This window comes from Neophocaena asiaeorientalis, unplaced genomic scaffold (genome assembly GCF_003031525.2).
Source record: "Neophocaena asiaeorientalis asiaeorientalis breed wild unplaced genomic scaffold, Neophocaena_asiaeorientalis_V1.1 scaffold267, whole genome shotgun sequence".
Classification (NCBI taxonomy): domain Eukaryota; kingdom Metazoa; phylum Chordata; class Mammalia; order Artiodactyla; family Phocoenidae; genus Neophocaena; species Neophocaena asiaeorientalis.
In genome coordinates, this window is record NW_020173204.1 from 1316157 (window position 1) to 1340055 (window position 23899).

A 23899-nucleotide genomic window follows, 5' to 3' on the forward strand; every position below is an offset into this window, starting at 1 on the left:
AGACTTATGTACAAAGGATAACTGCATGTAACAATGATGGCATCATAGATAAAGGGCCTAAATGTAAACATAAATGTTTTAGTCAAATTTCCCGAGGGTAAGCTGCACAACGAACCATCCCAAGGTCTCAGTGGCTTCCAACAAGAGTCATTTTATTTCTCCCTCACAAGTTTATGATCAGATAAAAGAACTTGCATTCAGTCAGCCAAAGGTAGTTCAGTGGCCTGTCCTGCCAATGGTGTGGTGAAGTCTATTCCTTTATAGGGACACGTGGTAGGAATGGGTTAATAATAGTGATATGAAGAAGTGAGTGGTAATTAGGAATAATAATCTATCATAATAATACTATAAACAAAGTTAATAGAAAAATGTAGGAAGGTATTTTTATGACATTAAAATACCTTGGACTAGAGAGGGGAAGCACAAATTGTAACGTAAAATACTGATAAATTCGAATAAGTCAAAAGTAAAACTCTCAAGTTTTAGAGAAAGTTAGCTGATGTATGATGGACTGGGAAAGGAAGTTAGCATTATACAGACATTATTTCCTGGACTATAATAAGAACTCGCACATACCAAAAAAAAACTATAGGTTTCAGGAGAGTAGAATTTTTTTTCCTGCCTCAATCACTGTTGTGTCTCCAGTGCTCAGATAAGTGCCTGGCAATGTTGACACCTGCTTACTGTTTATTCTGCATCAAGATTCACTTCCCATCTGTCCTGTTCTCCGAGACAGATACATTAATTTCCTACTGCTGCTCTAAGTAGTTCATGTTTAGCAGCTTACAATAACACAAATTTATTCTCTAACTTTTCTGAAGGGCAAAAGTCCCACAGCAGTCTTACGGGCCTGGAGTCAAGGTGTCAACAGGGCTGCTCCTTTTGGAGGTTGCCTGCGTTCCTTGTTCCCTCCTCCGTCTTCAAAAGCATCATCCATCTCCTTCACTGACTGGGTCTGTCCTCACATTACCTTTTCTGTCTTTGACCCTCGTGCCCCCTCTTATCAGACCCTTGTGATTACACTGGGTGCACTCAGAGAACTCAGGATCATCTCCTCATTTCACAATCCTTAATTTGATCACATCTGTCCAATCCCTTTTGCCATTTAAGGAAACGTGTTCACAAATTCCACGGATTAGGTCATGAACATGTTAGGGTTGGGGGGAACCTTATTCAGCCTGCCGCACCAGGCTTTCTCAACCTTGGTACTGGTAGCACTTTCTCGACTGGGTAATTAACGATCTGCTGTGGTGGCTTGTCCTGCGCGTTGTTAGATATTTAGTAGCATCCCTGCCCTCGACCCATGAGTTGCCAGTAGTACCTCTCCCCCTAGTTGTGACCAAATGTCACCGGTTGAGACCCACTGCTTCACACCATTCTGGGGATCATTTAGTAAAGCTAAGCATGTCCATCTCCTGCATAGAATTCTCTATTTGTTCCCCTATTACTTTCAACAGAATACCCATACTTCTTAGCATACCATTCAGGTTTTCCATCATCTGGCTTTGCTGACTTCTCTCAGCCCCATCTGCCCTCACTCCCTATCCTCTTGTCCTCCAGATATTCTTGTGGTCCCCCCAAATATGAGGTTCTCTCACACCTCCTGGCGTTGTAAAATATGTTTCCCCTTATCTGCCTAAAAATCCCCTTCTCCTATCCTTTATGCAACAAACTTTTATTTATGTCTCCTCAAAATTTAGCGGAGATGTCGGAAAACCGAGGTCTCCTCCCTGTGTCTGCCGGGAGCACCCTGAGGTTACCTGTCAGCACGCTGGTGTTTATTTCCTCTTCTCGCTGCACTAGTTGGTGAGCTGTTTAGATCTCTGACTTATATCTGTATCCATGGATCTAGCACTCTTCCTGCAATAAATTAGGTGCCCAGCAATTGCACTGCTTTTTGAATGAATGAATAAATGGCGGATTTCATGCCTCAACTTGAATACGCTCTCCAGTGCCTGAGACCGATGAAGAATATTGCTCCAAGATATTGACAAAAAATAACCTGCTTTTCTATTTCAAAATAGAAAATGAATTAATTCTCCTGTCCTCTCTTATGGAGAGAACCCCTCACAAAGAGATTATCTGGGTTTTTTTAATGAGTGTTTAATAACTATTTAGTTATTATTTTCCCCCAAATTAAGTTCATGCGCAGAAACTACCTTTGCTTACTAAATATGCTTAAATTAAGAGATAAATTAGGAAAAAATCCCTTCCATGGAGAATCTGGCAAAACCAAAGCACCCAGTCCTAGGTTTCACATCACTGTGAAAAGGCTAGGTATGTCAGGGCGGTTTCGTGAGTTACCCAGAAGCCCATGGTTGATTCTGCAATATTAGATTTTGACTCTGCAAGCAGAAAACTGTCACCTGGCACTTCCAGCCTTCGTAATGGAACAAAATCCACTGCTTTGCAAAGTCCCAGCATTTGGTATATGCTTCAGAGAATGAAAGCGTCAAAAATGGGTTCTGCTGCTGTGCATATTCTTCTTGTAATCTAACGTTAAGAGTTTCTCTTGGGCTTCCCTGGTGGCGCAGTGGTTGGGAGTCCGCCTGCCGATGCAGGGGACGCGGGTTCGTGTCCCGGTCCGGGAGGATCCCACATGCCGCGGAGCGGCTGGGCCCGGGAGCCATGGCCGCTGAGCCTGCGCGTCCGGAGCCTGTGCTCCGCAACGGGAGAGGCCACAGCAGTGAGGGGCCCGCGTACCGCAAAAAAAAAAAAAAAAAAAAAAAAAAAAAAGAGTTTCTCTTAATGGGTATAAACTGGAGACTCTTTAGTAAATACCACTGAAAACACCTGCACGTAATGTTCACTAATGACCTCTATTCAGAGCTAAAAGTAAGAGGGTGTTCAGAGAGGATGGATGTTATCTCTCTACCTGTTAAATATATTCAAGTTATTTATGTAAAACACAGAAATTAACGAAATTTCCCCCGTGCTACATTTTTATCATTCCAACTAAAAATCTGCACACAGACCTTGTAAGGAGAAGGGTAAAAACAAAGTTTCATTATCCAGAATATGTTAAAACTAAATATGCTAAAGGAAGGTTTTGAGATTGCCTTTAATCCCCATATAAGACTGACTAAAAGGTGCTTTTCCTCTAAACCACCACTTCATAAGTTGTTCCTAAAAATATTTGATCGAGGGCTAGTGTCATGTAAGTGATGTGGGTGAAAGCATTTGGCTAAGACCTTGGCTTGCCTGGTTGAATCCCAACTCTGTGACCTTGAGCATATTACCTAACCTCTCCATGCCCCTCTCCGTTCCTTCATTTGTAAAGTGTACCTGGAAGGTTTCTTAGAGGGTATGCATTCAATTAGGACTTAAAAATTGGGAGAATTTCAGTAAACTGGGATGAAGATAAGGATACAAAAAGGTGAGAGTAACAGCATGAGCAAAGAAACAGAAAGTGCAGAGCATGTTCTGGGCAGAGCAAATCGAATTTATCTTAATTCCTTGAATGTGTAGTGTGTGTTTTCAAAGTGCTTTCATATATGTTATGCTATTTGGGAATTAAAACAAAAAAATCATGTGGAGGTTTATAAGAAACGTATATTTTATTTTACATAAGAAAAAAGTGTGTTTTAGAGAAAATGAATGACTTTTATAAAGTCATCAAGTAATAAATAATGCTTAAGAAGAAATAGAGTCTATACCAGGGAAGGTTTGCTTGCAATGGTGAGATGACTGTTTATAAACACTGCAGATGCAGAGTGCATGCGATTTCACTCTTAATTGCATGTAAGGAAGGATAAAAAAGAGAAGTATCCAAAGACTCAGAGTCTCGTCACAGATCAACAAAATCTGGCTTGGCCTTGCAGGGGCACATCAATGACGTCTCTCAGTGTCTTCAGTGTTACTCCCCAGCTCTTACTCAGCTCTCTGGAGAATGGTAAACCTAATTCAAGTTAAAGATTTTACTTGATCCAAATGTGCCCCAGTACACAGCAGCTAAAGAGAATAAGTTCATGATGAATCAGTCAGATGAATGAAGATTGTGATGGCGTTAAAATATGTTCACAAGGTATTTGGTACTCCTCCCTTCCAGGCATAAAGCTTAATTCCCCTCCTTTACCCGTTGTGGGCTGTACCGAATGACTGGATTCTAATGAACTGAAGGAGTGAAGGTGTGGGTGTGCCACTTCAGAGACTAGGTAGTAAAGGCCATTACAGTACAGCTTCCTCCTTGCCTTCCGGCTTGGATCACACACGGTGGGGATGTCACCTGCCATGTCAGGAAAACAGCCAAGCAAGCCTATGGAGAGACCCATAAAATGAGAAACCAAAGCCTTCTGCCAACAGCTATGCAAGAGAGCCATCTCAGAAGTGGATCTCCCAGCTACAATCAAACCTTTAGATGACTGCAGCCCTGGCCAATGTCTTGGCTATAATTGCTTGACAAGCACTGAGCCAGCACCACTGAGCCAGACCCCTGCCAACTTTTTGACCTGCAGAAACTTTGAAATAACAAATGGGACAATTTGTTAGGTAGCAAAAAATAATGAATAAAAAGGTAAACGTGAATAAGGTGTATGAGAATTGTTTTCCATCAAAGGGCAGAGATTATGACTGAATCTGGGTTGTAGGGAATAGGATTCTTCCTTGATTATTTAGTAACTTGACCTAAAGAGTAAACAACAATTAAACAGGAAGGGCTTCCCTGGTGGTGCAGTGGTTAAGAATCCGTCTGCCCATGCAGAGGAAACGGGTTCGAGCCCTGGTCTGGGAAGATCCCACATGCCTTGGAGCAACTAAGCCCGTGGGCCACAACTACTGAGGCTGCGCTCTAGAGCCCGCGAGCCACAACTGCTGAAGCCCATGTGCCTAGAGTCCTTGCTCTGCAACAAGAAAGCCACTGCAGCGAGAAACCTGAACACCTCACTGCAACTAGAGAAAGCCCACATGCAGCAATGAAGACCCAACACAGCCAAAAATAAATACATTTATTTTAAAAAAAAAAACAAAAATTAAGCAAGGAAGTACAAAGAATTCTGAACCTGATCCAGCGAACTTTTGACCACTAATCTCTCCCTACAGAAAGACTTACTACTTTTCAAATTTTTGAATTCAAGTCTTTAGTAATATATTCTAATTCAAGTCTCTACTACATATATTTTTCTGGTTTAACAACAGCAGTGGTATGCTTATTAAATCACTTATAAATTGACACTGTGTTCTAATGTGCTGTGTTTTAATTTTCAAAAATGATTTGATTTTTTCATTTTTTAAAAAAATTGTATGGAGTCCTTATCTTTATGTATTTACATGCACACATCCTTGTGTAAATTTGAAAAGCTATGCATTGCCCTCTGATTTATATAGAGCCCTGACTTTTACAAAGCAATTTCAAACAGCATTCACCCCAAAATAGAATTGTTGCATGAATTTGGGTAGGGTCTCGCTATATTTTAATATACACACTAAAATATATTTGGCATATAAGGCCACGTTTTCTAAGACATGCTAAACCTATAAGAGAAAAAGCAAAAGCTGCTTGCTCTAAAACCCTCCCCTGACTCCCTCTGCGCCCACCCACGTCCAAAGAGGGCAAGCAAAGGCCTGCCAGGCAACCTCGGATTTTAGGACAGAATAAGAGGATAAGGTACAAAATGTGGGTGTACAGAGCAGCTCAGAGACAAAGGCAAAACCTCACAGCAAAGAACAAGTTGGAGCTTCTGAGGTTCCAACTGCCTCCGCTTTTACGAGTCAGCCCCGGTGGGTGGCAGATGGGCTGCGCCACCGCTCACGTTTCGTTCCCTGAAACCCCGCGTCCGGGCCCGGGGCGCTGAGCCACTGCGCCTGCGCCCGGGAGCCCTGCCCGCGGACGGGGGCGGGGCTTCCGGGGCGGGGCCGGGCGCGCGGGAGATTTGAATCTCCTCGGGGCCGAGGTACGTGCTCGCGCAGACGTGAGGTTGCGCGGCAGTTTTCTCAGCGGGGCCGTGCAGCATAGTGGGACACAGGGCGGCCCGGGAAATGGTGGAAGGACCGGGCTGTACTCTCAATGGAGAGAAGATTCGGGTGCGAGTGCGCCCGGGCCAGGCGGTGACGGACATGCGGGGCCGAGCGCTGCAGAGCCCAGGGGGGCCCGGCTCGCCGCCCTCGGCCTCTGGGGCTGCGGGCTCCTCACAGGTAAGCCGCTCCTATATCTTGCGAGGGGACCAGCAAGGCGAAGTGGAATAAAAACCCCATCGGGTTTCCAGGGTCCAAAGAGTCATCTCTTTGTTCTGGCTCAGGCTCCCTGGGGCCCGGCGTTTCCGAAAGCTGACCTTGACGTCACCGGAGGGAGAAGGCCGTGCTATTGCGCCTGCGCAGTTGAGAGCTGCTGGGCCGGGGGCTGCTGGGCTAAGGCTGCCGTGGAGGGGCCCGGGCGGGGAGTGATGGAAGATGTTTTATTCCAGGTCGCTTAACTTCTTTACAGCCCAGCGAAAGGTGGTTCCTTCTGTGTAGAGCTGCATTTTCTGCTGTTAATGTTAACAGATCTCCGCAACCCCTGACGCGTTTTTTTCTTCACATTTTTAAGACAATAAGCTTTGTAGGATAAAATTCTAGCTTCTCGCTTGCCTAATATTCTGCAATTGAAAATGTATCACAACTAATATATAATTCTGAAATTTCACATAGAAGATCTAGCACCAACCTTCCCACTCAACTTAATATTGCCGTCTAATGAAGGGGCAGTGAAACCCATTTTGGTTCCCTTAAGTGGATTTATTGCTTTTTAAAGGAAATTGTAGCACAGCTTCTTGCCACTCAGGCATGCATTCCAGATGGTGTGGTATTCATTTGGTAAGAATTTAGAACTTAGAACTAAATTAGAATTTAGAACTAAAAATATTCTGATTAAGCCATCATGCCTTCAAAAGCCTTTTAGATGTACGGATGATTGTATTTCATGGATGCATGCAGTGTTGCGCTGTACTTCAATTTCTCCTGCAAAGCTTCATCATAGCCTTTGGTCCTGGAAGAAAAAGTTGCCTGCTATGAAATTAGCATCTGCTTACAACTTGAAAGAAATGAGGTTCTAAGTCTGAGAGAATAAATTTTCAAACTTGGAAAAAGAGTTAGTCTTGCATCTTCTTCCAGTTGCCAGTGTATTTTATTTATTTTTGACTTTATATGTCACTTAGTACTCTGCAACTATTCTTTTATTGTAGCGTTTCTCTCAAAACCATTTCAGGGTACCACAGAGATGGATCTTGAGCGGTCTCTTAAGAATATTAATGTTTAGAAAAATCACTCATTCAACAAAATTTTGAATACTCAAGGAACCAGGGGGGAACAAAAACTAACAGCATCTTGTGGAGTCTATTCTTTAGTTGGGAAGATACACAGACATTCATTAAGTAAGAACAGAAAGAAACATAAATTGATAACTTCTCTAAAGAAGAGATACACGGTTCCATAAGAACTTACAGGAAGTTCAGGGAAAGCTTTGCTGAGAAAGTAACAGTTAAGCTGAGGTATGAAGGGTGAGGCAACCTGAACTGAAGGTTGGCAGGCAGAATGCTTCAGGCAGAAGGATAGCAAAGGAAGAGAGCTGTGCATACATGAGGGATCGAAAGAAACCTGGTGTGGCTGGAAAAGAGAGGATGAGATAGAAGGAAGGTGGTTTGAAATAAGACAGGATTGGGATTGTTGAGTCGGAGTCAGATGCTGGGGATCTTTGTAGACCTGGGTAGGGACTGTTCATTTTAGGAATAATGGGGCTCTTTGAAAGGTGATAAGATCCATTGACACTTTGAAAAGATCACTCTGCCTTGCAAAGGTGAGAAGAGTGGAGGAAAGGCAGGGTAGATGCAGCTTCCTCAGTTACACGAGGACTGTAGGAATCCCCGGAGGCCTGCCTGGACCTTGGAGGAGGGTGCTGGGGGCAGAGATGAAGAGAAGGGAACAGAGTCGCTATTTCGGAAGTAAAGGCAGTAGGGCTTGGTAACTATGGCATGACACGTTACAGATATCGTCATTGACGTCATTCAACAATAATATATTTTGTATTAGGTCTTAAACTTGCTCCCGAGGATACAAAGATGAGTTAGATAAACTTCCTTCTGTGAGAATCCCACTTAATGTTTTAACTAGACATCACCTCGTTGGTATTTAGGCCCAAACAGCATGAACATTCCCTTTAGTTTGTGATTCTCTTTAGTAGCAAGGCATAAAGTGCTTTTGAAGAACGGTTGCATTTCATTTCTTTACAAGAAATAATAACCCAGTGATAAAGGATTAACCTGATACTACAGAGGAGGAATGTGAAGCTCAGAGTGAGTTTAAATATTTAAGTTGCCCCAGATCATGTGACTAGGAAGGGGTGAACCAGGGTTTGACCTCCCTGCTTTCAGACTCCAAAGCCTACACTCCTAAGCATAGATCCCCTCAGTTATAAACAGTTCAGTAGGAAAATGGCTGATTCATTGTCAGGAGCACCATATTGCTCAGCATATAGTGGTGATTACTTATTAACCAGCGAAGTGAGACCTTAGGTTTTTGTCTGTGTCTGCCACCATTTCTAGTCTTGTTCTGTTTGGTTGATTCTCTTACCTAATCTGATCATCCTAATGGCGACCATTCCCATGTTCACAGTGCAGCCTGATAATGTAATGCACATGCTTAGTCAACGTTTGGGCAATTAATATCACTTGGCAGCATTACTAAATGAGCTATATACCCCTTGAGTAAAAAGCCTTGAACATAAAGCTGTTATGCTTAATACCTTGACATAAAGAGGTATTAAAAGTTAGAAAAGCTCTTTATGATTGGGATCTCAGGAACCTGGCTCTGTGGGAACTGGCTTTGAAAATCGATATGGAATGAATAATCCCTTTGTGGTTATTGGGAACATTCTAAATATTTTGCCATGGCTTCACTTTCTGGGCCTTTGATCTAAAAAGATAATAATCTTTATCAACATGAAGGGTTCTTTGCATTTTAGAGGGTTGTTCGATCCATAGTAAACTGCATCAGAACGTGGTAGGTTGTCACAGATCTCTGGCGTGATCGTTACTTTAACAGGAAATGATCCCGTGTTTTCTGGGCCTTTATGCCAGAGTTAAAGCTATTGAAAGGCGTCTGCTACTGGCTTGAAGTCATTAGTCCTCACAAGGCAGCAGTTGAAAACTAACTGCATACAATCTTCTTTATATTGCAGTAAACAGGAAAAATACAAAGGAGAGTTAAAGAAATACTAATTATCTATTTAAAATAAATGATTTAAACTCCAGATAATCATTTTACCAAAAAAAAACACCTCCGTAGCTACCGCCATAATGAACCAGTTACTGTGGCATATAGCCTTCCTCTTTGCTGCAGTTTGACAAGTCCATAGCGAACACGTTTTAAGGCACGTCTTCCGGTGACAAGCGATCCTCATTGAGGAGAAGAAAGGCTACAGCCATAGAAGGTCCCGGCATTCGCTAGTCCTGCACGCGCTGTATCATTTCTCTGAGTTTTGATCCATTGTCTTGTCAGCATAAAATTATGCAACTCTGTAAGCACATTGCATAAAACTCTGTTGGAGCTTTGGAACCTTATGGTACAAAGCAACAGTGGAATGTAAATGAACATGTCTGGTTAATGAGCTATGAAGAGTCAATCCTCCGATTTTAATTGTTGGGTGGATACAGTATTGTAGTGAAATTGGTATGTAATCTGCGCAAGTTTTCGATCTCCTTTCACAAAACAGGACAGGAAACAGTTTACTTGTATTCATTTCATTTGAAACATGATCCTCTGGCTACTCCTTCACTCCTTAAGGTTCGATACATGTAGCTAGCTCTTCCTACCCTTCTTTTTTTTTTTTTTGTGGTACGCGGGCCTCTCCCTGTTGTGGCCTCTCCCGTTGCGGAGCACAGGCTCCGGACGCGCAGGCTCAGCGCCTATGGCTCACGGGCCCAGCCGCTCCGCGGCATGTGGGATCTTCCCAGACCGGGGCACGAACTCGTGTCCCCTGCATCGGCAGGCGGACTCTCAACCACTGCACCTCCAGGGAAGCCCTCTTCCTACCCTTCTTGATCTGCCCTTCACTGTGCCTGGAGCAGAGTAGGCGTCTCATAAACATTTGAATGGATGGAGAAGAGCAAAGTTCTGAATAGTGCAAAAGTAGTTTTGATGAAGGATTTAAAAATAAATGCAGTTCAGAATCTTTCTTTATGAGTATGTGTTTTGTTATGTATGTTAAATGGAAATTCCTATTACAAGAAAATCTTGAAGCCACATAGTAAACGTTTTCCTCCCTCCTTTCCCTTCTTCACAGTGGGGGGAAAGAATCATAGCTCATTTTTATTGCCAGTGTGTAAAGGAAGGAGCTAATCCACAGAGATTTGTTTTCCAGCCAAATGAAGCTTATTTGTTTACATCCAAAAAGGGGTTTTAAAATTGCATTATAGTACTTGCTTACCTTCTTCAGTGGATACTGATAATGGTTTCACCTTAATGACTCAGGATCATTATCAGCATTCAGCATTATATAGAGTCATGGAACAAGAGTCAACAGAGAACAGGTAACATACGGATGAGGAAACTCAGGGAGATGACTTTCCATGGCCACTGGAGCTTTCACCAAACAACGAAGTATTGGGGGTGATGTAGAGAAAAGGACATATGATTATCTTGATTTTGAATTCCAGCTCCTTTGTTACTTCCTCAGCTGGAGGTGCTTATAACTTACATCTTTGCTTATTTGGTCAGGATTAGATTAGAGGACATATAAAACTCTTAGCTTAGTGCCTAGCGATGTAAAGTAAACGTCCTGGTAATTGTTTGTTCCTTTTTCTCCCACATCAGGGCTTTCTCACCAGACCTATTTATCAGAGGCATGATCTATTGCCTTATGAAGCTGTGTAATCTTTTGGTGCCCTCATATTGTGTATAAAGCATTTAGCCTCTGAGTAAGCGCTTACAGCCTCTCCTCTTACAAAATTGTAGAATATATTTTGATGAAAGGACCTAAAGATCTCTATTTGGGGGCTTAGAGACCATTTTAAAACTAGGTTCTTTGATGGTCTAAATTGGTAGAGAAGTGACTTCTGATTACTGAAAGTGTCGTTGTATTAGGAAAGTAAAGCATGTGGGAGACAAAAAGGAGGACAGACTATGAATTTTAATATGGTATTATTTTCTTCCTCTCTGGGGAAAATATGTAACCGCACTAGAGCTGAAACATTTATCTATGGAAAAGTCTTATTCTGTTCTGAAAAGTTCATCTTCCTTGTTCACCCATGGATAGGCAGGATAAATGGTAATCAGCACAATAAATCATGTGCTGTCTCTGAAGATATGTGTTGTTTTGACGATTTCATATTAAGCTACTTGAAAATGGGAACGTGAACCCTTCTCAATCATACTTAAAATTGTGGCAAAGGAGATTTTCCTCTCTATTTCAGGGAAAAAAAAAAAAGGATGAAATGTTCAAATAATACTGTAATAGGATTATAAGGGCCCAAATGAGAAAGCCACGTATATATTGGGCCATTGTGTATGGTTACAGCAAAAATAATAGGCTTGTGGAAATTAATTTTTGAATTTGTCTGGACAGCTGAAGCTTATACAAAGAGGTGATAACCCCAGATTCCACAGTAGGGCAAGTGAATATCTTGTAAATCTTTGGTTTATTGCAGAAGCCTTTCCCAGTTTGTACACAGGCGCTCTCAAAATAAATGGGACAAACCATCACAGGTACACCAGAATTTCCCCTAAATGGAGTTTTTAAAAAACAGTTAAAAATATATGCAGGTACTTGAGATGGGCGATTATAAGTTGAATTTTTTATTTTGCCCTGAGTATATTATCTAAAGCTGATTATTTTAGAAATGACAGTGTACTGGGAATCAGGGGATTTGGTCAGGTGCTCACGTGATAGACCACTGGATAAAAAGATCTTTTTGTATCACCTCAAAACCCAAATAAGGTATTGGAATAGATGTTTTCAAAGCAGCCATTTAAATGCTAAGTAAGCATCTTAAATAAAAACCGGGACAGGCTGGGACTGGCTGCTGAAAATACATTAATCTCTTCCTAAACCTTCCCATAAAGTTCTTTTTACTTTATGGGAAACTCTGGTAAATATAGTATTTTACATCCATCTAGCTTTTGGTAGTCATGAGAATTTGGTCCTCCTATATTTAAGCCTCACTCCATTGAAGATAATTAGAAAGTAAGAGACTAGGGTGTTAATAATTTTCAAAGGAGATAAAACAGGTGGTAGAGTAGAAGTTTTTGCCAAGAAATCTTGGGAAAGGTAAAGCAAGATGGGGATGATGGGTGGGGAAGACAGCAAGCCTGTGTTTTAAAGCCACACTCAGTTTTAAGAGGGGAAGAAGGAGGGATCTGATTAATCCCACAGATGTTTCCTGAATTCCAGGCATTGTGTGAGGCTCCCAGGGATATTAAACACCAGAGTTACTTTTCCCCAGGAGCTTATGGACAAATAAGGGAGAAACACAAGTCACAGACAGATCTTCATTTAGTTTGTTAAGTCCCATCATAGTGGTTGGTGAAAACACTGTGCTGGGTTTGGCACTTTGAAAACCTCAAGATGATTCCTCTTTCCAGTGGGGAAATTCCAGTATCAGAGAGAGGGACACACAATACATGTGAGCAAGGAAGAGGTTATACTAACATGTCATTTTAAACCCAAGCACCTCATCAAGTATTAAATAACGAATTCTGGGACTTCCCTGGTGGTCCAGTGAATTGGCACTAGAGTTCATCCAAGAAAGAGAAGAGGAATTAGAGGCAGATGTTCTGAGGACGTGGTGACATGTGTCCATAGTTCCTGATGCTAGAATCTCCCATGGGTTTTTTGGGGTTTTTTTTGTTTGTTTGTTTTTTGGTTCGTGCAGAACTGCAAGGCTGTCACTATTAATTACTCCCATGCATTCGTTCATTGGTCGCTCTAAGTCTGTGATTGATTCCGCAGTTCTTATTTTGCAAAGGAGAGATGTAAAGCCAGTTCTCTGAACTTCAGGCAGTTTGGGAAAGTTTGGCATTGGCTGTAGCCATTACAACTGTGAATGGATTTCGTGGAAGAATAGTGTCTGTTCATGCCTTCATCTGCTTGGGCTGCTATAACAAAATACCACAGACTGGGTGGCTTAGACAACAGAAATTAATTTCCTTACAGTTCTGGAGGCTAGAAGTTTAAGACCAGGGTTCCAGCCAGTTGTTTCTGGTGAAGCTCTTCCTGGTTTGCTGATACCACTTTCTTTTCACATGGCCTTTCCTCTGAGTATACAGGAGGAAGAGAGTGTGTCCTCTGGTGTCTCTTCTTATAAAGATACTAATCCTATTGGATCAGGGTCCCACCCTTATGACCCGATTAAACCTTAATTACCTCTTAAAGGCCCTATTTTCAAATACCGTCACAATGGGGGTAAGAATTTCAACGTAAAGAGTGTTGGAGGGGACACAATTTAGTCCCTAGCAATTTGCAATCTTTTTTTCTTCTTTTTAACATCTCTTATCCCTTTATCCCTTTGAGCTAAATACTACAATTGTGTCTTTTTTTTTTTAACAAGGACCAATTTAGTCAAATAAAGAATAGAATGAACATATCATCTTAAGTATATAGGATGACATGTCTGTAAACCAAAAGTCTGAGAGTCACTGAATGGTAACATCCTAACATAAGTGGAGGGAAAGTTGTGATTTGCTCACAGACAGTATCTAAAACTGTTTTATCGTTTTATGATACCAGTATACATACTGCCCAGCTTAAGAAAAAGAGCATTATCTATGTCATCATTTTCTATGTCATTATGTCATTGTTACTTGGAAGGCTAGTCAATTGATTTCTTTTAAAAAAAAAAAAGATAGGTTGGCAGGGCTTCTCAAGGGATATCTAAACTCAGCCCATTCCTTTCCTTCACCCACAGAAGAACTGAGATTTTATGTTTATAATTTCCTTGATCTTCTTGATAATGTTCAGTTCATATGTTGTAATTCTGACACTATGTTGTTTGGTTTTGCTTGCTGATGGGGGAAGGAGTAGTGGGTTTCTTTTTCCTTTATTCTGAACATTGCAGTTGGGGAGGGAGAGAGGAGCAGACCTCAAATCAGATCCCCCTCCTCGGGGGACCCCAGGCTTTATCTCTGATCCCCCCCGTATCCCACAAGACCATGAAATTGAAGCGCTCATTCCTTATGTCTGGTAAAATGCCTTTCTGATAGAAGCTGGCTTCTTACTTTTGGGGTTCTCTCTCACTTTTACTTGGTTTTTTTTTTGTTTTTAATTTAAAAATTTTTTTTGCGGTACGCGGGCTTCTCACTGTTGTGGCCTCTCCCGTTGCAGAGCGCAGGCTCAGCGGCCGTGGCTCACGGGCCCAGCCGCTCCGCGGCATGTGGGATCCCCCCGGACCGGGGCACGAACCCGTGTTCCCCGCATTGACAGGTGGACTCTCAACCACTGCGCCACCAGGGAAGCCCTTTACTTGGCTTTTGACCTCTTATTATTCCTTACTGGCTTACAAGTCAAAATGTCTTGTTTCCATATTTTATCCGCCATTTTTAGCTGTTTGTATCTGAATGCTCTTCTGAGGACGTTGACCGCACGTTGGAAATGAAAGACTCTGTGCCCTAGTTTTCAGCTTTAAAACATTCACATCATTTTTCTGTGCTTTTCATATGCACAGAGCGATATGGTCCTGGAAGAAGTTCATTTTGATTGTGTGCCAATGACTTTTTTTCCACTTAATTTTTATTTGGCCTCTCTCTTTTTATTATTTATTTATTTTTGCGGTACGTGGGCCTCTCACTGTTGTGGCCTCTCCCATTGCGGAGCACAGGCTCGGATGCGCAGGCTCAGTGGCCATGGCTCACGGGCCCAGCCGCTCCGCGGCATGTAGGATTTTCTCGGACCGGGGCACGAACCCGCGTCCCCTGCATCGGCAGGCGGACTCTCAACCACTGCGCCACCAGGGAAGCTCTGGCCTCTCTCTTTTTAAATGACTGCCTAGTAATTTGACAAAATGTATGTAAACAGCTGATTACGTTACTCGACTTGTTGGAGATTATTCTTCTCATTGGATGTACCTGGGCGTGAAGTAATATAAAAACCTTAAGAATTAAATTATGACTTCTGTTTCGAGTTTGTGTGTGTTTACGTATGTGTATGTATTTTCTCCTAGGCTGCTGCACTGAATAATAACAAAGATTCCAGCCAGAATTTCTTGAGACTGTTTAATGGGCACATTTACAGTGGCGTGGAAACTTTGGGGAAGGAGCTCTTTATGTACTTTGGGCCAAAAGCTTTACGGTAAGGTAAATCTGTACAGTACATCTTATCTCTCTATGTTTAGAGATGTGTAGAAGGCTTTTCTTGCAGTTTGCTGCATGTCACATTTAAATACATAGAAAGTACTCCATTTTTAAGAGAGCTCTAATACAAGAGGTTGAGATTCTATCATGGAAAGCAATAAGCAGAAGAAGAATAAATTGTGATGTCATCGTTCCTTGGAGGGTTAGTCAATTTATTTCTTTTAAAAAAAGATGACAGTCTGGCAGGGCTTCCCAAGGGATATTAGAGCGTTACAGCTCTGTTTTGCCCCTCCTCAAACTCCCCAGGGTGCTCTTTTCCCTCTAATTTCCACCAAATATTTATTGCATTTAGCAACATTATTCTCTTTATATTTATGACAGCTCCTCATTTGGTTTGAATGTCTCTCTAGATTTTTACATTTTTCTCTCTTCCTTCTTTTTCTGAAGCCTTGTACGGAAAGGGAAACTTCTTTATAGATTTCAGAACTTTCCACAGAAGTAACCGGTTCTCTGCTGTCTCACAGTGCTTATGGAAATTCATTGCTAACACATTGGTTGACTTAATGATAAAAATGTCGAAATGTATGTAATCACCTATCTAATTTTTGCAAAACATACAAAAAGCCAGTGGATTAATATGTCTGTCAAATCTGTCTTCTCGGAGTTTAGCCTAATCCGTTGCAAACTGTAAATTTGAATCTTTATTAATGTTTCCTTAAGATATTACACAGTGCTCACCTGCTTAAGAGTTCTGTTACCGGACCCCATGCTTCTAAGTGAAGGTGAATAATGGTTGCAAAGAGATAATATAACTCTATGATTGTTATTTATTGCATCTCTGCATCTATTGCATGTTTAGAGTACTTCAGACTTTACGTGATTGCTTTTCCTTTGACGTGGTCTCTTCATTGTCAGCAGCTGCTGTCCCTGGACAGCGTTGTCCCTTCATGGTTTTTCTCAGCCTGGAATTGATAACATCAGCACACGCCTCCCGGTTCAGGCAGCAGTGATCTACTGCAGGCTACATTATTGTGGTAAAGATTGATTGATATGATTGAAAATTCTTTGCTCCAAACAGAGTAGGACACAATGGGATCCATGTAAGATAGTTGAAAACATTGATATGTTATTGATTCTCTGTTGTGAGGTGCAGATTTATTTCTATAGCACGAGAGGGAGGTTTTTATCAAATGTTCTCCACCAGACTGATAAGGGGGGAATCATTTCTCAGTGCAGCTGTCAGCAAGTGTTCCATGAAGTTCTAAACAGCTGTTTGAATATGAAGTGAACAACCTAAAATCACCTGTATTCCCTATCACAGTTTAACATCAGTTAGGAAAATGCTCTCCTAACCTGTGCTTCTTGGGAGGATGGATGACAGTGTCAGAGAAATGAGGTCCTGTGTAAGGCTGCAGGTCTGTGAGCGTGAGATAGAAATGTAGTCTTCATTTCTGACCTCTGTTTCCTCCCCACCAGGCTGGTCTGCTCTTTAGAAGGCCGATAGTAGGAAACATGCTTAATGATCACAGTTTTCCCTCAATAGGCAGCTTTTCACAACTAAAATTGCCCATGGATTTAGTACATCTTATAGGCCAGGCCATGAATCTTCCTGGGATTCATTTGTTAATGAAAGTAGAATATAGGCCTAGCCCTCTGGAAGAGAATCTGCCATGTAAAATCCACACTTCAGAAAGATACAAATTAGACAGTGACTATTTCTGTTGCTAAAAGATGTATCAAAGTGCTCAGAATAGTGCCAGAAAACAATAAAAATGATTTGGTGTATGTTTATTTTAGGAGCGTAGATGTGGTGTTAGGTGTGATTAATACCTATACTCTTTCTGAACACTTTACAGAAGCTCTTCATCTGTAACAAAAAAGAAAGAGTCATGTTTAATTTTTTGTTAAACATGTATCAAATACTTATTAGAGCAAACTGAGAAACAGTGAACAAACAAGAATAAATTTATACCTTCACAATCCCACTACTGAATAGAATCTCTATTAACCATGAGTGCATGTATTGCCGGTACTATGTGTGCATATATTTGTAACTCTGTTCACCCAGACATGCCCATCCTACAAGCTGCTATTTTCAGTCAAAATGAACGCAGCTTATATCGTGAACTTATATATACACATATTTTTTAAAATGAATATCTTTTCTAAAACACTTTGGTGTTTCCAACTTATGGTTTATATGACTCCAATTGTTTGCAGTTACATGCATACTCAGAGACCAGAAACTGTATCTGAAATATCTTGGAGGCTTTGCCATTTTATTGAAGCATTATACATAATCAGTTTTGTAATTTATTGGAGCTTGAGTGATATGATCCTCTAAAGAGAAATGCAAGAGATAATGTGACAGTTCTTTCTGGTCTGCTGAAAGGTCTTTAAGGAATCCATGATACGCTACTTATAGGAGGGTTTTAGAGCTTAAACATAGTTTTGTAATCTGTCACATAACATGTTAGGAAAAGTTGGAGTGTGATAAGGACTCCAAATGAAATTTTATACTTTAGAGTAGTGAATACCTACTGTTTGTCCAACATGCCCACTTGTCTTTTGGACAGCATTTCCTCTGGAAACTGATCATCTGGTCACAAGAACCAAAGAATTCAAGTTGAATTTAGCATAATCTTACTTAACTTTCTCTCCCACGTAGTCGGTTGGGTCAGCCCAAGTTCTTTTGTGAACTTTCTCAGCTGGAGCTGCGGCGGATTAGGCTCTCGGTGATGGAGGAAAGCTGGGGCTGTGAGGCCTTAAGACTTGTAAGTGGGCGTTGGCTTGTCCAGAAAGACAAGGTGATGGAAAATACAGCCAGCCTCCATAAAGCAGAGAGAATCCCAGAGGCATTTTAGCTCCTAATTCCCTCTGTTGCTAAGATCCAGCCACATTCTTGCCTTTCCTGCAGTGTGATTCTTCAGCCTTCCTAAGACTCCATAAGCTACCAAATATCCCTTAATGCCTAAACTTTTTGAGTTGGGTCTCTGTCACTTGCAATTTAAGAAAACTGACCATTAACGTAATCTACAGGTAGAAAAATACATATTTTTAATTTTTTAAATAGTAGCTTTTATCTTGTATTTCAATTACCATAATGCTTTCATGCGTAACTGGAGAAAATATGGAAATCTTTACCGCAGTCATTTACGTTCCCTTCTGCACCCGACAGCCTACAGGGTCACTAGTTCTGCCGCTTTCCTTTTCTTGCTTCTTTTCACAGTACACATCATTTTATTGCAGTTTTTCCCATATTTTAAAGTAATATATAAGCCAATTGTAAAACCTTAAGATAGTTCCAAAATATCTAAAGGAAAAAGTAAATACCACCCATAATTACTACTGTTAAAAAGAAAACACTCAACAGTTTTTGTAAATATCATAGATAAAATATAAATTGTATATATACCATATATAGTTTATGTTACATATGCATGAATTACAATATGATACTGCATGTTATGATTTTTATATAAACAAGAATTTTAATTTGTATTTTTCCCTTTTACATAACATGCGTATTGCTTTGGTCAGCGTCAAAATGTACATTATTATTTTTAATGCGCACAAAGTGTTCTACTCTATGGATGTATCATCATTTTTTTAGTCAGCTACCTACTGACTACCTACCCTGCATATTCCTGTCCCTAGGGAGTCTCTCCACACTCAGGTCCCCCAGCCCTCCGGTGGCAGACTGCTGTTGCCTGTTACTCAGTGAGAGAGGTTCGTGATGGGGAAACAGAGGTTCTTGTTTCTTCCAGACCAGCTTTAATTTTGGGCAGGCCCTGAGCATGTGGGCCTCAGGGCTGCAGTTTTCTCAGAGCTGCTGCCCCTCTCCTCCCTAAGGCAGCCGTGCTTCCTTCGCTGTGTGGGTGGCCTTAGGTCAGAGAGTTTCCTCGCTCTCTCCCGCGGGACTGGTGCCTGGAGTATCACTGCAGGAGTCTGCACCAAGGTTGATTCCCTGCCTCATGCCTAGAGGCAGATGGCTTTTGCTTGGGCTCGTTCTGAACAGCAGTGCACTTGGCCTGGGCCTGGAGGCAGAAGGGTTTCCTTCCCTCCCCAGTGGCAGACTGCTTGCTTATCCTTGTTACCTGGCACAAGACTTCCTCTGCCTGCAGGTAGTTTCCTGTTACTCCTTCAGGAACGGACAGCTTTTTGTTTGTACCTCTCTATTGGCTAGAGCATCTTAAAACTTTCTAAGACCTCTGCTTCATGTAAGAGGCATGATCAAGAAGCAAGGAGACAGGGTTTCATGCAGGCAGGTCCCATGTCACCAAGGGTGGCTCTTTCAGGTCCCCTGCCATGACTCACATCTTACTTGTGGGCAGCTAACTTGTGGATACCCGTGGGAAAGAGCTTACAAGTGAGGGCACACTCTCCTTGTGTCTGGGGCTCCAGAGATTCTAAACCGTCATACTAGCCACACTATTTAAAAGTTTGTTGAAAATATTGGCTGTTTTCTTCTTATCCATTTCTACAGTAGCTGTCTCTTTCTCCCGTACTCTTCCCCAGATGGAATAACTTGTGTCTCTGTCTTTCCACAGAGGGGCTTGTCACTCTTTGGAATTTATTTCACCTGGCTGCCTGCAATGTCTTGTCTCTGATGGGCTCAAGAAAATTTAGGATTTTGTAAATACTGTGATTTTTCTCTCCTTATTAGGGTAGGATCCATATTCACTTTTAGCTTCTATATCCTAAGTAGAAGCAGAACTCCCTTTTTCCTTTTCAGCATGGTTAAGACCATTTCTTTCTTTTTATAACCTCTTTCTTTGAGTTCCCAGCATAAGTTTTACAATCTTTATATTCAACTGTTTTACACGCTAGTATCCGTATGACACTTTTGACCACGTGATAATCTTCATAAGCAGTTGCCTCGTCTACATGTGTGGTTGTCATTAATCTGAACCTGTAACAATACTGTCCTTGATGCTATTTATGTTTGGTTAAGGAGGTTCAAATGATTCTGCTAGTGATAACAGGAAGAATGTGGCTGGTGGTTAAAATAGTATTGGGTCTTATTTATTGATTTGTTTTAGGCAGTTATTTCTAACTAGAGGAATTTTCTTACTATCACTTCAGTTTTTAGTTTGAACATAATTTTTATATTAGAATTTTGGTTGCAAGCGACAGAAGCCCAACTTAAACAAGCTTAGTAATTATTTATTATAAGAATATGGGTGTCTTTTGATACCGGAAGGTAATGCAGTCAGGCTTCAGGTAGAACTGGAAGCGAAGGCTAAACGCTATGAGGACTCTCTGCATTTCCTGATTCTGTTCCCCGCTGAAATCTCCTGTCGTCTGTGTCTCTGCAGACAGGCCTCTCTTGGCTTTTCTGGTGCCCGTGTCAGGACACATTACCCTAGACAGCTCCCATGATAGATCTCCCAATCCTAACGAGAAACTGATCTCTCTGTGTCCCGGATAAATTCCTCAGGAAAATGCTGATGAATCCAGCTTGATCCAGGTTTCCATTCCTGAATCAGCTGTGTAAAAGGCATGGGATCAGAGGAAAGGACAGAGGCCACTCCCGGCTGGGCCTAAAGCCCGCGGTGGGCAGGCCGTCGTGTTATGCAGAGTGAATGGTCTCAGGTAGCCAGTTGGATTGGGAGTGGATGGAGCTTGAGAGGATCAAGAGATAGAAATATAACGGTACAGGTATTTACTGTGCCTTGAAAATTTTCATGGTACTGATATGTTTTTCTTAGTTTAAGATAAAGGGTACTTAATAATAAACACAAAATTCATTGGTTTATTGGGGCTCAGTCATCATAACATTTTTCTATTTCATGAAAATTCATAAAAATAAAATTTATTATAAAAATAGTTATTTTTATGCACATTTCCCCCTGAATAGATTTATAAGACCCAAAAAAGGCATACTTCTTTGATTTGGGGTTCTTACTGGGGCTACTCCTGCATTTGAACTGGGTCTTAACCTTTGAGATTTTATATGTAGATGCAGTTTCATTATAGAAAGTGAGTTAGAATCCACTTTAGGAGCCATGCAGCTGAAAAGATTTTAGGTATGATGGCTTCTGGGCATGACAGTTGTACACCTTTCACTGGCGTTGAACCTCCGTAGGCTAAGTTATGGAGTACTTACGGGCACACATGTTTCCTGTCAAGAACTGTGGGGCGTGTAAAATGCATTTATGATTGACAGTAGGGCGCACAGCGTTTAAAACCCACATCTTTAAAGTTAGACTGGTTAACCTTGTACAATGCTGTAACATGGTGCTTTGGAATTAGAAGCACAGAGCAGTAACGTTTGCTGCCAAAAGAGCCGTATTTATTAACTCAACAAAGCTATAAGGAGAAGGGTTTGAAAGGCAGGAAACTATTTCATCTTGAGAGTCATTTCTGATCTTCATCGTCAGAAGTCTCGTAAAACCACTTTCTTTTTTTCTTTTTTTAAAACTGGACATACTAATCAATCCTATAAAAACTGAAAGGCTATGAATTTTTCATCACTGCACTGTGGCTTTCAAGTTAACCGTAAATATTTACAAATCCCCTCTTCCCAATACCTACAAAGGCAGAAGGAAACTAAAAGAATGGAAGACAATAGCATTTTGACTTGTTCTCTTTTCTTTTAATATGAAAGATTTTGCAAAAATTTGTTTCACTGTGTTATCCCGAAGCAGGGGGGTAGAAAAGAGTAAGTGTCTTAAACTATAGATCTCATTTTGGAACAGGTAAACATTTCCAATCTACTGTAGCTAGAAGTAAGGAATGTGAATGTTGGTGGCTTTGTAGAATTCATAAAAACACCAACTACAGGCAATTTAAATTTAGCCTTATCTCACCCCAAGCTTTTGAATCAGAGAAAAAGCTGAGAGACAGTAGACTGTGGTGTGAATAAAAGGTACCTCATCTGACAAGAAAAGAGAACAGGGGTGTGTTTTCTTGGGCTTACTGTCAGGGCCTTATTATTTCTCTAGGAACTTATTTTCTTTGTGAGTTGAAAAAATGATTGCCATATCTAGTTTTATAAGGATACAAAGCCATTAACAAAAATACGATATTAGCTATCACTTTGTGCCCTTGAAGTGTCTATTGTGACTAACATTTGTTTGCTTATATTCCAAAAAGTGAAGGAACAAAAATTTCATGCATGATATACTTACTGCCGCTCAAAGATGGGTTTGCTTTTGTTCTAGGATTCATTTTGGAATGAAAGGCTTCCTCGTGATTAATCCAGTTAAGTCTAAAAATAAAAATGGACTTTCTCCTGTTTTTGAAGTACAGCTCACCAAAGATCTGATTTGTTTCTTTGACTCATCAGTAGAAATCAGGTAAAAGATTGAATTAAAAATTGCTTCAGCTGCAAAACTGCAAAGTTGGCTCTGCAGTTGGGTTTGGGAATGTCACATGTGAAAATAAATAAATAAACAAAAATTTTCAAAGTAGTTTATAACTGATAAAACGTCATTTTAAAAGATTCTTCAAATAACATGTTTTGTTAGGGTCGTCATTGTTTGGCTATGTAACTCTTATAAGCTGGTTAACATAAAGTGTTTATGTTTATATCAAAGATCATTTTAAATGACACTTTGTGAATTGTAACCAGGCACATGATTAACGTGTTTTCTATTCCTTTCTATAGAAACTCAGCAGAGAGCCAACAGAGAATAAGAATGATGGAAGAATTAGATGTATGTTCACCTAACTTCAGTTTCTCAAGAGCAGAAAGTGAAGTGAAAAAGCGGAGAGGACGGATGCTGTGTGATGTGTTAATGGATCAGAAAGTGTTACCCGGGGTGGGAAACATCATCAAAAATGAAGCTCTCTTTGACAGTGGTCTCCATCCCGCTGTTAAAGTAGGTGTTAAGTAGTTTTTAAATGATTTCTATATTTTTAAATACTGTGAAGGGACCAACGTGGAACACTTAAATCGGCATGGCAGTAACACATTCTCCCCAGACAGACTTCTGGGGTCTTCGCTCACGCCAGCTTCTCTGTGAGGCCAACCCTGGCCTCTCTTTTAAAAATTGCTGTGTGCATCCCTGCCACCCACTTCTTCCTCCCAGGCTTCCATAACTTGCTTGCTTTTTATTTTTCTCCACACCACTGATCACCTGATACTTACATGTTATATACATTGTTTAGGATCTGACTTCTGCTAGAACACAGTCCCTTAGGAGGAAGGTGTCTGTTTGGTTCGTTGATGTATCCAAGTATCTAGAATACAGTGTCTGGCATTTGGAAGGCATTAAATATTTGTTGAATGTATGAAAGAGCGAAGCTCACAACTTTCTTTTACTATCTGGCATATTAAATTCACACTCGACACACACTCATATATTCCTATTTGTACCTGTTCATGACATTAGAAAATGCTGTTTTGGTGGAATGGTAAGAATGGAAGTCAGGTAGCAGAGAATAAGGAATAAGTGATTGGTGAGGAAATGCAAACAAAACTTAGAGTGATTGTTAAAATAGCTTAGATTGGAGTGAAGGGAAAATATTAGACGGCTGGATGGAGAAGTTGGGACAAGAACTGGATTTTTAGGGGTTTTTTTTCTTGTTCTTCAACTGGAGTGACATGAACTTATTTATATGTTGGGGAAAAAAACCAAACTGGCCGAGAGGGAGGGGTTAAAATTGTAAAAAAAAAAAAAAAAAAAAAAAAAAAAAGGGGGAT

The 23899-nt window shown here is 40.9% G+C and overlaps 1 protein-coding gene across 1 annotated transcript in view; it reads left to right on the plus strand.

Annotated features, from left to right (window-relative positions):
* The first annotated feature begins 5953 nt into the window (after nt 1-5953).
* NEIL3 (nei like DNA glycosylase 3) overlaps nt 5954-23899 on the plus strand; it is a 41101-nt gene continuing 23155 nt past the window's right edge. Inside the window, exons 1-4 of the mRNA XM_024744957.1 lie at nt 5954-6129; nt 15120-15247; nt 22416-22550; nt 22862-23075. Coding sequence (XP_024600725.1) covers nt 5974-6129; nt 15120-15247; nt 22416-22550; nt 22862-23075 — 633 coding nt within the window. The 5' untranslated portion in view covers nt 5954-5973. The remainder of the gene's footprint in view (nt 6130-15119; nt 15248-22415; nt 22551-22861; nt 23076-23899) is intronic.